This window comes from Pseudochaenichthys georgianus, chromosome 16 (assembly GCF_902827115.2).
Source record: "Pseudochaenichthys georgianus chromosome 16, fPseGeo1.2, whole genome shotgun sequence".
Classification (NCBI taxonomy): domain Eukaryota; kingdom Metazoa; phylum Chordata; class Actinopteri; order Perciformes; family Channichthyidae; genus Pseudochaenichthys; species Pseudochaenichthys georgianus.
The window spans coordinates 20,097,304-20,111,025 of NC_047518.2; the positions used below are offsets into that span (position 1 = coordinate 20,097,304).

General features: G+C 42.8%; 1 protein-coding gene across 2 annotated transcripts; it reads right to left on the reverse strand.

The window, feature by feature from the left end:
- Positions 1–888: 888 nt before the first annotated feature.
- LOC117461448 (terminal nucleotidyltransferase 4B-like) lies at positions 889–13,572 on the reverse strand. Of its 2 annotated transcripts, none has more exons than XM_034103312.1 (12): positions 12,676–13,572; positions 12,072–12,195; positions 10,515–10,561; positions 9,643–9,763; positions 9,390–9,497; positions 9,173–9,262; positions 8,646–8,859; positions 7,724–7,850; positions 7,038–7,141; positions 6,687–6,871; positions 6,425–6,562; positions 889–3,359 (listed from the first exon to the last, which is right to left on the reverse strand). In XM_034103312.1, exons 1-12 carry the CDS (start codon positions 13,368–13,370, stop codon positions 2,937–2,939), a joined length of 2,376 nt encoding a protein of 791 aa, XP_033959203.1. In that variant the 5' UTR covers positions 13,371–13,572; the 3' UTR covers positions 889–2,936. The 2 variants fall into 2 exon arrangements, with proteins under 2 accessions (XP_033959203.1, XP_033959202.1); XM_034103311.2 differs by having other exon boundaries at positions 9,173–9,301.
- Between the last annotated feature and the right edge of the window lie 150 nt (positions 13,573–13,722).

Below are 13,722 nucleotides of genomic sequence, written 5' to 3' on the forward strand. Positions count from 1 at the left end.
TTGCCATCAGAAACAATGCCCGACATGTTTTGGATGTAATATGGTCTTTGTTTACCTTAGCAAGCATCGCTAACACTCAGAGCTAACCTGTACTGGAGAGAGTATGTGTAAAAAAGCAGGACATAAAAGGAACTCACCTTGTGGTAAACCCACAAGAGAAAAAGCATTTGAGCTCCATACCGTTTCAGAAATAATCCTTGATGTGGTTTGGAACATGATGGCATTTAATCATGGCAGCATTTAGCTTTATCTCCGGTATAATTCTGAGCAGGCATTAGCTCCCCATCCTCTTTTTTTTCCTCAAACTAAGGACCCCGAACCTGCAGTTCTCTAACAGGGCTGACAGAGGGATGTCTAAAATGCATGATCTGTTTGGTATTTTGAGCAAAACAGACATTTTTTTTACCCATGATATATGCCTAGAAATAGATTAGGAGACCTTTAGGTGGTTGCAAAGACTAAAGTACTAATACATATTTCCATTTAGTCTGAATGTCCCAAGCTGTGATGAAGCAAGTGTAAAGCATTACTAAGAATGAAGTAGTTTGGAAAAAGGCTGTACCGTTTAATCGGTGCCCTGGTATGTCACCTTGTATAGCTCATCTTGTATAGCTCATGTACAAAGGCTGAGTTTTTACTGCAGCGGGCCATGTTTAAAATCAGCTCTTGGCCTTTTGTTGCATTGCTTCCCTTTTCTCTTCACAGCTGTTTTGTCGATTTAAAATAAAACATGTATAAAAAGGCTAAAACAGTAACAACTGAAAAAATATATAAGAGCAAACCAAAAGTAGTATGTTCCTCCAAGCAATACAAAACATCCCTTTCACCATTGTGCCGCAATGTAAAGGCCAGCACAAAGAGTGGACACGAACACAGTAAAAAAGGAAATTTAGTTTTAAAATGTTTATTAAAAAAATAGAAAACTTACATAAAAAAAACAAGGTATACATCTATATGTCCGTCATTTACACATAACAACTCATCCTTAATTACACACACATTTGAGCTGGAGATTTGGTTTGTGGCAATATGACAAATAAACCCTTGGATCATCCTCTACATGGCTTAATAAAAGCAGCATTGAAGATGAGGTTATGCTACCAACAGTATAGAGTCCATCGGATTGGTGAGCAGGGGGTTATAATCATCACCTACTTTTAAAACATGACCCTCACCAATTTCGGTTTTGTTAATGCTCTACCAAAACTCTAGTAACAGTGATTCTATGACATCCCAAGCTCCATTCCTCTTACAGATTGCTGTGTAAATTATGTAGCTTAAAACCTTGTCTTACAAGATGTATAAATACTGACTTTAAATACGAGAGGAACATTTCTGAAATGGAGGGACCTCTTGCCATCTTTATGAACTTTGATTTAAAAGAAAAAGTTGTGACATGTTAATGTTAACAATCATTGACTGCATTAGGAGTCTACTACTGGAGCATACACCTAGAAAATAGATGTACAAATAAAAGCCAAGTAAACCTGGCAGTGCTTATGGAGACAAATCGAACAGAAAGCTGGATACAAAAAAAAGGGGCAAGTTCGGTCATTTAAGAAGGCAGTTAACCTGTTGCTTTAACAGAATCGAATGGAGATATAAGGCAGAGAAAAAAAGCACTTTGCTGGTAATAAATAGCACCAACTATTTTTGAAATGACAAAAGTAAACAATGTTAAGGTGTATTTGCTACTTCCATTAAGCAGAAGTACACCCCAAAATCAAACTAATGAAACAAGTGAAATGAGTAGTGGTGATAATGCAGAAAGTTGGTAACATTCCATGTTATAATAATGCAGTTGTAAACCATGTCATTTTTGGCACATTTCTCATTTTGCTTTACCATAGCTCCCCCTTCTGTTGGAAACTGCATACACACACACACACACACACACAGACACACACACGCAAACATTCCTTCAAGGCCCTTTAGTCCATCTATTGCACAGATCAATGTTGTCTTCAAATAAAAAAGCAGACTTATGGTAGGGGGTGTCCCCTGAAATGTAACGTGAAATAAATTAAATAAAAGCAATTATTGCACATGAACGCAACAAACATAAAATAAGGTGTCAATGTTTTCAATAATAAAAAAAAGATAATAGTGCCAATGTGAAAAAAAAGTCCCCGGTGACAAAAACAAGGGAACAAATGACCAACGTACAAAAAGGAAACACTTGGTACATTCAAACAAGTCATCACAGTTTAAGCACTTGATACAAGGTCCGTTTTGTGCTGTCACACCAAAAACATCAAGTCAGCGTTGCGCTGCATAGGTAGAAAGGTAGTGCTTCGCTCCATAGTACAATTGGTAGATGATAGTCCAAGCTGTAAGAGCTCTGAATCAAGAGTGTAGCCAAAAGCAAGTTTGCATTCAGAAGACAAGAGCCCAAAACCTGCTCAAAAAGGCTCAATAAGAGTCAGAACTTCAAGAAAGACCAGTTCAGTACTATGGCACATCAAGTTTCCTAACGGTGTTCGAGTTGCATGGAAACTCAAAACGTTAATCAACTCTATAGCTATCCAGTCAATATTTAGCTGCTCAAAAGTGACACTGGGAAGGAGACCCAGTCTAGGAATCGGTAATTCCTTGATCAACTTAAATTCTGTGCATCACATTTTAGAGGAAGGGCCTCATCAGGCCGATGTAACAAAATGAGCACAGTTAAGACTTTGGGCCTTTGACAGTCCTCATTTGCCTGCGAGAGCCTTGTAGCATCACTTAGTAATGCACATTGCAAGCATAGATCAATAATTTTGACACCTTTGGAGTCAACTTCAATTGACTTGTGAATTATAGGACAAAGTTGGTGCATTTTAGAGAGCCTCCAACAGAAAACAGGTGCATCGTGAATGCTTCACAGCTGGTCAACATCAAAACTCATGATGAGTTATGTGAGGCCTTCAAAAAACAATGCCAGACAAGCAAGTCTTTCATCTGCTCTGGTTAAGGGCAGGAAGGGTTTCCTTCTTTTTGCTCCGCCAGGTGTTACGGTTGTACTGCTGCTGCTGGTTCCTGAAACCTGGTGCTGTCTTATGACCCTGGGGGACAAAGCGCTGCTGGGGGCTGAAGTTACCTTGAGTTTGATTTTGACCTTGGTTTTGCTTGAAGCCAACTTTTTGTGGATCAAGGGAGCCATGGGAGCTGGATCTCATGGTGTAAGTGTGGCTCTGATGTCCTACCATCTGCGGGTGGTGGAGCTGGTGGAGGGGGCTTGTGGAGTTTGTGTGCTGGGAGACTTGTGCAGCGTGTGTCATGTGATGGTGCACAACATTGACCGAAGGTGGATTCTCGTGGTAGAATTGGCAATTGGAGAGTGAGGGGATGGTAAGGTTTTCTGGGAAGGACATCTGGACCTAGTAATATAAAGCAGAATATATAATCAGAATTCTCATTAAGTCAGTTTTGCATTGTTGAAACATTTATAATGTAATTTTATAGGAAATGTAATTGTTCAAATTTCATGATAGAAAAAAAAAGAAAAAAAGTGTTTCCATGGCCACATTTAAAAATGTGGCTATCAACTTGTATATAAGAGGTGTGACGGCCCCAGAGCCTGTGTGCAAGGTGTGTTACAGGTCTTACGGTGGGGTGGAGCTGAAGAGGCCAATCAGCGCAATCGCGGACACCTGGCCGGCGCCGAGGTGCTATTAAGCCCAGCTGCCCGGAGTCACAGGGCCCGTGACTCTCTCCAAGCCGGCCGCATGAGGAGTAACACGGCGATCCTCTCCCCTCGTCCATCTATTTTGTGCATTATATTTAACAACCGCAATAAATGTGCCGTGGCTTTTGGAAACTCGTGTACGTTTTGTTATCTTTCCGTTGTGGCCCACGAGCCGGTCATAACAACTGGGGGCTCGTCAATCGTGAGTATGAACCGCGAGTTGGTTGGGTTGTTTTGGCGTTAGCTGTACCTAAATTAGCCTGTGTTCATGGCTAGTTGGTAGCCTGAGTTTTTTTTAGGGGATTCTCTCTGAGGACAGTGAAGTATGTGGCCTTATATGGTGTTGTGTATGCACTCTACGGGTGCCTAGGCGTTATTTTGGAACGCATATGGTCCCGGTTTGTGGATTTGATGAGATGTGTTTTTGTCCGATAGCGGTGATCTGTTCTCTTAAATATTCGCTGAAAAATAGGAGGTAGTGGTCTCGCCTGTGTGTACAATACCTGTAGGAGTGTTCCTCTGGTGGGTTCAAGAGGCGTTTCCCCTTGGGTTTCGTCTGGGGGGGCTTTGATAGTGTTGAGGTACAGCGGTTAGAGCTTCACTTTCCCTTTTCCCTAAACTTGCTCTGGAGCACTTCCGTGGGTCAGGGGGGTTGTCGGTTACCTGGTCGCCTCTCTCGGTCCGGCGGGCTTTAAGTGCATAAGTACCCACCGCTACGCCTCATGAAGACTAGGGGGGGAGTTACCTAGTAAGTTTGGGGTTAGGAAGTCAGCTAGCGGGGCTCCTCATTCCTACTGTGTGCACAGGTGGGCTAAGAAATTGCATTTCCTCTATGTAAATAGCTATTATTGGGTAAATATGGAGGATATTGTGGGGGTGTTTGTGACTGCACCTTCTGAAGGATTCTTGGATCAGTGCACCAAGGATCAATTGGTGAACATAGCTCAGTATTATGGGTTTGAAGTTGGCGATAAAAGAGTGAAAGAGTCGGTGAAAGCGAATTTGAGGGCTTGTTTGTTGAAAAGTAAAGTGTTTGATACTCCTGTCCCCGGGCGCACAAAATAAATGGCGGGTCAAAGTGCGGTTTTGAGTTTCGAGCAACAGAAGGAGTTACTCAGATTACACTTAGAGTTGGAGACGGAAAAGGAGTTGGCCGTGGAGAAGATGCGACAGGGCATTGAGCTGGAAAGAGCGGTGTCCTTGGAGAAATTGAGGCAGGAAACTGAGCAGGCTAAGTTGGAGTTTCAGAGGGAGAAACTGGAATTAATTAGAGAGGGCAAAGTAGCGGCTGATGTCCTGTTTCCTGATTATTCAGCTAGTCAAAGCGGGGCCCCAGGGAGGTCAGTGGATGACTTAAATGATTTGAAGTTGGTTCCCAGGTTTAATGAGAAGGATCCGGATTTTTTTTTTCAATGTTTGAACGTCTCGCAGGTGTAAGGGGGTGGTCTGAGGCCACTCGCGTGTTATTGTTACAGTGTGTGTTAACCGGGAGGGCTCAGGAGGCTTATTCATCTTTAAGTGGCAGTGACTATTTGCGCTATGATTTAGTTAAATCGGCCGTTCTCAGGGCTTACGAGCAGATGCCTGAAGCTCATCGTCAGCGGTTTAGGAATTGGAAGAGAGGTGATAAATCTCACCGTGAGTTTGCTCGGGATATTTCCACCCATTTCGATCGGCCCGCTCTGCCCATAGATGGGGTCACGATGATACTGGGTAACGACATTGCAGGTAGTCGTGTGTGGGCTGATGGGGCACCTCCAGCTATTATGGCGCCAGTGCCCCTGGTTAGTATTAAGCCAGACAAGAGCGAAACTGAGTACCCTGACATGTTTAAAGCATGCGCTGTGACACGGGGAATGAAATGTGGGCAGACAGAGGTCACGAGCACAGCTGAAATCGATGAGGCCTCACCGCAGCATGGGGTGACGTGTCTCGAGATTCCCTGGTCGGTTTCTCACACTGAGCTGGTGGCGGAACAGCGTCCTGATGCGTCTCTGGAGGGTCTAAGGGAGAGTGTTCTTCGTGGTGGTGAGGTGAGAGGTCGTGCTCAGGGGTATTCGCTTCAGGAGAGTGTCGCGTATTTTGCTGGTAACCCGGTTTACCAGGTCGGGGTGTCTTCCAGGTTCCGCAGCATGGCGGGAAAGAAAAAAAAAGGAAGAACAAAAAAAAAGGGAGAACAAAAATGTAATGCGTTATAGTTAGCTGAACTAGTCAGTGACTTGTTTGTTTTTCTTCGTTTTTGTGGGCGCCATGTTCTTTGTGGGGTGTTTCCGTTTGTGTGTAGGTACCAAGGTTCCGATGGGGACCCTGATTTTATGGGGGGGGGCTGTGACGGCCCCAGAGCCTGTGTGCAAGGTGTGTTACAGGTCTTACGGTGGGGTGGAGCTGAAGAGGCCAATCAGCGCGACCGCGGACACCTGGCCGGCGCCGAGGTGCTATTAAGCCCAGCTGCCCGGAGTCACAGGGCCCCTGACTCTCTCCAAGCCGGCCGCATGAGGAGTAACACGGCGATCCTCTCCCCTTGTCCATCTATTTTGTGCATTATATTTAACAACCGCAATAAAGGTGCCGTGGCTTTTGGAAACTGGTGTACGTTTTGTTATCTTTCCGTTGTGGCCCACGAGCCGGTCATAACAGAGGATAAACAAATCACCATTGAATCAAGTTCATAGGTTTTAAATGTCCTTATTTGAAAAATATTAGTGAAGTTTTATGTTTTTTCCTGCAACCTGTAAAGGGGAACACAATTACACTGACCTGAGGCACTGTGTGGATAAAGCCTGGTGGATGTGTTACCCCCAAGTCAGAAGCCATCTGGAGAACTGAATGGACTGAGGCCAGGGTGAGAGACTGGAATTGGATTGCAGTATTGCTGTTTGGGGGAGAATCAGACTCCTGGGGAAAAGAACACAAGCTGTTTAACAAAGATGCAATGATTTAGTGGCTTTGATCACTATACAAAGTTAATCAGCAACTTATGTTGTGAATGTTTCAAAGGCAAAATATCCTTTGGCCTTACTATGTCACTTCCGGAGGAGGAGGAGAGCGAGCATGCTGAGGACGATGAGGAGTGGTGGTGAGGGCTGGGGAGGAACACTGGCGAAGGTGAGGGAGAGTCAGTGCTGAGGGGGGAGGAAGAGTCTCTTTGATCCTCTACAGACACCAGCATCAGCCTGGCAAGGTCCTGCTCACAGGTCTCTACATCTAGGAAGAAACAGAAGACTACTGTTAAAAGAGGTTAGAACTTTCAACATCAAGTTTATTTACCAAGCCCTTTTACTTTTAATATAGCAAAACAAATGAATCATAATATAACCTCTAGTATTATTGTTCCAAAGTGGATGCAAACCCAAGGTTCCCACAAAGTTACCATGGTTCTCCAACTTGACATGCTGCTTGGCTGCCCACTTCTTTATTGTCCAGTCCCTGTAGGCCAACACCTCTGGGCTGACTTTGAGGATGCGTCCTAAAGTGCTGCAGAGACAGAGACAGGTGTATTCCACAATGTTATCAGGAAACTCTCAAAACTAGTGCTTACAAAGTAAAGTTTATTATGATGATGGATTATGAAACATCTTAAAATCTAAGACCTTCCCTCAACTCATTTCTTTGTGCAGGAAGGTTTTGCCTGAACAATGTGAAGATGTGACATTGTTGTGCCCTTGGGTAAATTGCCCAATTTCAGCTCCCTTAGCGAATGTTACAAAAGCAACCGACAACAGATCGAGGCAGTTTAGACAAGAAGCAACTAGCTCACTAACCATTGCTTGTTGCCAATATTAATGCAAAAAAAATATTAATTATATAAATACAAATTGCAGCCCAGTGAGCTATGATACTGCATAGGTATTTAAATCAAGTACCTAACTGTAAGCAAAGCTAAGGTTAGACAGCTAGCTGTAATTTAGCCAAGATGCATCAAGCTTGTGTTGGTTGCTTGACCAAAAAGTCATATGCAAATTGCAAGATTTTCAAAAGATAATGCAATTCTAAAAAAGTATGTAAGATGACTGCTTGGGACAATGCCAAACATCACTAAATCATGGAGAAACCAACCTGTCGTATTCCTTGTTGGGGTAAGCGCGTGCAAGAGGAGATACTCCATGACTCAGCACCATGTAGGCAAAGTCAAACACCTGCTTGACTTGGAGGACGCCGTATGAACTCCTGCCCACGTCGTTCCCTGTGAAAATCAATATAAAGAGAGGTTAAACGGCTTTGGAAAATACGATATATACAGACAAACTGCGTATAAAGTCCCGGGAAATGTGTTAAAGCGCTAGCCATGCAGGCATACAAGAGTTGGACCCCATCCTACTTCACAGCAGGGTTTGTCAGTCAAATCAAGATTATCTATGCATCCATGTTTTGGAACTAAAAGCATCCCACAGAATATGATTTTGTCGCAACTTTGTCTTTTTAAATGTCTTTGGAGTTTTTTCCTGATCTTTACTTTACAAAGCCATAATTTCCCATATGAATGTACTGAGAAAAAATGATTAATGTTTGCTACTGCCATGATGCCACACCCTCTATCAGGGGTGTCAAACTCAATTTCATCGCGGGGCACATTCGCATAAAGGTTGCACTCAAAGGGCCGGTTGTGACTATACAAATATATAATATATATATAAAATAATGTATTATATTACATTATTGCCTCTGAATTGGATTATTATCGGATAGGATAATAACTTCGTAATTAACTACGTCTGAAAGCAGAAGTCAAAAGATTGCAAGTCTCTTCAGTGCGCATGTCACAAAACGAGATGCATTGCGGGACATGTAGTTTATGGGCAACCTGCTTCTGTAAAGTGGCATGTAACCGTACAATAAGCGTATTTTCTTCTTTGCAAGCTCTTGCGGGGCCACAGAAAATGAAGTCGCGGGCCGGATTTGGCTCCCGGGCCTTGAGTTTGACACCCCTGCTCTATGTGAATTGAGCATACTCAATGTATTCATCAAATCCCAAGCTGACCTGGCTGTATTGGGTCTTCTATGCAGAGCATGGACGGCCTGTTTCCACTCCCCATGGCTTTGAGCATTTCCTCCTTGGACACGTAAGCTCCATCATTCTTCACCCTGATGCCGGTCTTTATATAGTTGAAGTTATGGCCATACAGCTCGAAGAACTCGATCAGCAGGATGCCCAGGTTGATGTTGGCACGTCGCGTGTCGATTCGAGGGTGTAACTGTGATAATCAGACTTTATAATTATCCACACTTTCTAACCAAATCCAGCCTGATTAACTGCAATTATTTTTATTTTTAAATGAAGTACAAAAGTTTACATATCAAGACCAAGTCAATAGATGCTTTTTCCAATTTTGACACCTTCCTTTCAAATTGTGCACAGACACAACAGTTCTCAGGTAGGGTATACAAATAATATGGAGAGCTTTTCCCTTGACAGAAGGTGATAATTGTATCAACCTGCTATTATTTCAATAGACAAGGGATTTTGTTGCAGATGCGCACTACATTTAGCAGGTATACCATGTGTACCTGTAGGAAGCTGATGGCCATTAGCATAAGGCTGTAAGAGCTGATGCCTCCAGTGAAGACTTCATTCAGATCCCTCTGAAGTAGGAACTGCTTCAAGACAAAGATCAGAGGCGGCAAAATGGTGTACTTCTACAAGATCGAGAGAAAAAAATTAAAGACTGAACAAAACAAAGGCCACATACATACGCATCAAAGGTGTCAGGTTTTCAAGTGTTACCTTAAGATAGCTTTTGATGAACTGTGCTGCTTTAACTGCAGTCTCTACATTGAAGCTGATGTCCACTTTTATCTCTGTTTCATGGTCAGTAAGCTTGATGATTGGCACCTGAGGACAGGTCAAAGAGTTAATTGGAATCAATCCAAAAAAAGGTGGGTGAACTGAACAGCTTTTGTTTTTTAACATACAAAAGGTTTTCTCTCCGTGTGCTCTTGACTTATTGGAAACAGTCTGCGCTCTCCCGGTGACTTACTGTAGCTTTGTCGAGGACCTTGATGGGATAAGGGCCAGCCACATTGTGCTTCTTCAGGGCTTGTTCCAGTTCCTGCAGTGGAGGATGGTCCCACTTTCCAAACACCACCAGGTCAATGTCACTGAGAATAAAAACACAGAGTACTTTGTCGTTAAAAGGTGACATCTAAACATTTATGTCTACACAGTGTACAACAACGAGGTCACAGAAGAAAAACACATTAGGGCCATCTAATTAAGGCTGTGTGAGCACAATGTGACCAAAACCAAGAAGAAAAGGAAAGGTGGCAGTGAAGCATTATTTCTGTGTCTCTTTAACGTTAAGGTTATTAACCACTGAAGTTTACATTTTCTTTTTTAATCTTGTAACTATACAAAATAAACATAGAAATAAATATTACATTTGTTTATGATGTAGGCATCATTAAGACCTGGTCCTACTTTATAATCAACATTGTTGATCTTTGAGTACGGCTCAAGTGAATGCAGGTGGTGTGATGTTGAAACAATCACTGCATTTAACACCTGCCTTATTTCCACACTTTAACAATCTCTATATTAAGTGCTACACTTGTCACTCAATTTGAAATAAAGTTGTTGAAAGCATTTATATCTTGCAGAGTAAAATAAAATATATGTTCAAATCGAATAACATAGTAACCCTTGAAAAGGCTAAAGAAACACTGTATTCAAGAAAACAATGATGGCATAGAACAAAAAGTAAATGGCAATTCTGAATTCTGTATTGTAGTATACTCTGACAGAAATAGTCATACCCTATCAAAGATATTGCTCCCACTTTCTCAAAACAAGCATTTTGATGAGAAATGTCAAGTCCCTCATATAAGGTCAGACTGCACACACAAATGTTACCTTGTTGGAAGATAAAGTCCTGTGCTGAAGCTGCCAAATATCTCCACCTGCAGAGTTAAAGACCAATTAATACAATTCTGATTTAAGTCTTCACACATTGTTATCTTCATTAATTTGATCACTCATGTTTTAGCAAGTGTAACTTTTATGCATGCATTTAAGCTGTACTGCTCAACGCATGATTTGTACCACCACAGCTTGGAGAAACACAAATGTGTCTTTTGGAGGAAAGTGAGGCCCAGTGGGAACTCTCTGGGCTAGGATTAGCTTAAAAAGGTTTATAAATGGCAACCAAAAAAAAAAATGCCATTTGTTACTAATTACACTGAGTATAACATTATGTTGGCCACATGCAATGGAAAATCATTTACTAATGTTTATTTAGAAATGCAAGTTACATGAATAACATCTCGTCAACTCTGGACGTGCAGTGTAACGCAGCGTCCACACGACAGCGTGCGTTGAAGCTTGCCGGCGGGCGTGTCTAAAGCTCGAACAACAACCAATCACACGAATCTCCCGCCCCGGACACACAAGCACGCGGTTTCATTGGCTAGAGCTTGTACTGGCATATGATTTGATTGGCTGACGCTTCCGTCGAAGCTTCAAAAGTTGAACTTTTCTCAACTTTTGAAACGAGCAACGGAGGCAAAGCGAAGCGACGGAACCACAATGCAGTTCGGCAAAGCGTGACGTCACCCGATTCAAAGTGAATGGGCAGAAGCGTTGAAGCTTCAATGCACGCCGCCGTATGGACGGGCCGTGAGTTGACCGTCTACAGAATGGCCAAACTTGAAGCACAGTAAACCTTCAGACATACTGACAAAAAAACTTTACAAACACAACATTGATTTAAACAGGCATATAGCAGTATTGAATAACATTTTTTTTGACAACCAGTCAATTAAAAGAGAAATAATATGCATTAAAAAAAAAACTGATGTAGTAATGTATTCCAAAAGGTTTTGAAATTAATTATGTGAATCCTGAGTAGAGACCTTTGCAGAACAACCCTGCTTTTGCACCTATTTTCTTGGTACACTCCAGCTCATAAGAGGTACAAAAAAGGGTACATTTTAGAAAAGTGGATGTATACATTTTATATCAATTAAATTGCTCTCCCATAAGTCATATTCTTTCTAAAACCCTTACATTCTCAGTATAATTAGACAGTGTCAGTGAAGTGGTCATCCAACTCAATGGCTTGATTGAAATGTATTTTATAACAGCACTGATTGTGATGTTATGTTAAATGTTTGTAGTTTGTGTTTCATGTATTTGTGTCTGGATATTTGTCTATGTTGGTGTTGGACATGGAGCTGCTGTGATGAAAGTCAAATTTCAGACTTGACGTAATATCGTAACGTATATTGACCCAAGCCAAAAGCGACACAACACTTACCACTGCTCCTAGTACTAGGATGAGTTAAAAGCAGAGACACAAGTTCACTGTATGTGTGACAAATAAAGAGGGTTTCATCCTCCGTTTCTGCGTTTTAGGAGACCATGGTCGAATAATGATCTTCGAAAGTAGCTGAGCGTTTTACAGGTGCTCACCCGTGCTGTGGGCCACAAGTCCATGATGACACCTTCCATTCTGTTCACAACATCTCTTCTCATGGCTTCCTCCTCTGGTCGTGGCGACATGAAGTTGAAAAAGTCCACAATTTCTTCATGAAGACTGAAGATTCAAAAGGAGAAAGGACAGAACCACAGGAACAGAGTCAGCAATATAATGCAAGATTACAGAAAGCATTTCTGGATGCATTTGATACACATTAAAAGGCCTAGACATAAATACTATACTAATGTTACTGCCCTAAAGGAATGGTTTGAAGCACTTCAGTTCACACAAAGTCAAGTTCATTATTTTACAAACTATTTAAATTGTTTTAAATGTTGACTGACTTGCAAGTTAACGTATATAAATGAGTTGGGTCAGTTACACAACCGATGGTTTTCACCGGTTATTGTGATATGAAATACTAGATTGACATATAGTGCAATGAGAAAAGGCATAGGCCTACATGTAACTGTTTCATGCATACTGAACACATTTCATTACAGTTCATCATGGAAAAGTGTTCATTGGGTGACCAGGTGAGTTTCCTTTAAGAACCCCGTACCTCATGACTTAGAAAAACCTTACAATTATCCTTACCCGTTTATACCCGGGCTGTAGCGCCTGGTTTTCCACAGGCAGAACGAAGAGTCTACATGGTGTCCATTGCAGGCGTAGGACAGGAGCGGGTTGATACCGTGGAAAGTGTTGGCCCTGTTCAGGTGCCTCCTGCGGCCGGATGACTGTGACTGATAGTGGTGGTGCTTGTTCCCATGCTGATTGTTCATCCCGGTGGGGGTGTGGCCGCCAGATTGTTGCATGCTGCGACAGTGTTGCTGGACAGTGTGAAAAGGCGGAGGGGGCTGCTGTTGCCGTCTGAGATTGTTCTCGTTCAACTCGTGCTCGCCGTAGTGTAAAAACCGACTGGCCTCTTCGTTCAAATTATCGATTTGCAGCGAGGAGCCGGAAGGCGAGGAGCTTTCGGCCTCCGAGTCCAGTGAGGAGGAGGACGGCGACAACGAGCCCGTCCTCCGGACATTACCCCTCTCTACGCCGCCGCTGTCTCGCTTCGACAGTTTCCCAAACACACACTCCGGCAGTGCTACATTCTTGCGATACTCACCGTTAGCCTCCGTGGAGTTTGCATTTAATGATGCAAAGTTGCGTTGGTGGTGAAGGTGGTTGTCGATGCCGGTATTAGCTCCAAATCCCTGAGAGGATTCCCAAATGTGCACCCACGGGGAATTGGCAGGTCCCTTCTGTTCCGGCTGCATCCAAGCGGTCCGGGGATCCATTGAAGTCGAGTTGGTCGAGAACCACTTCAGGGGAAAATGGCGAGCAATTTGGCAAATTCAACACTTTGCGTTCAAGTAGACATATAAATCCTACCGCGTTAATTTACTTGTTATCTTCGAATTGCTTCATGTCCATTAACTGATTTTTCAAGCAGCTCGTCCAACTCCACTCCCCATGTAAAGACAGCCAATATGGCGAACCCAGCAGCACGGATCAGCGTCTACGCATGTCCGAGGGATTTAAATCTTTGAACACACCCTCGAGACTCAAAGATGCGTCAATTTACCCAAACACAGACCGGACACACCGGAAGTTAAACGTAATAATGAACCCACCCCTTGGAAACTCATA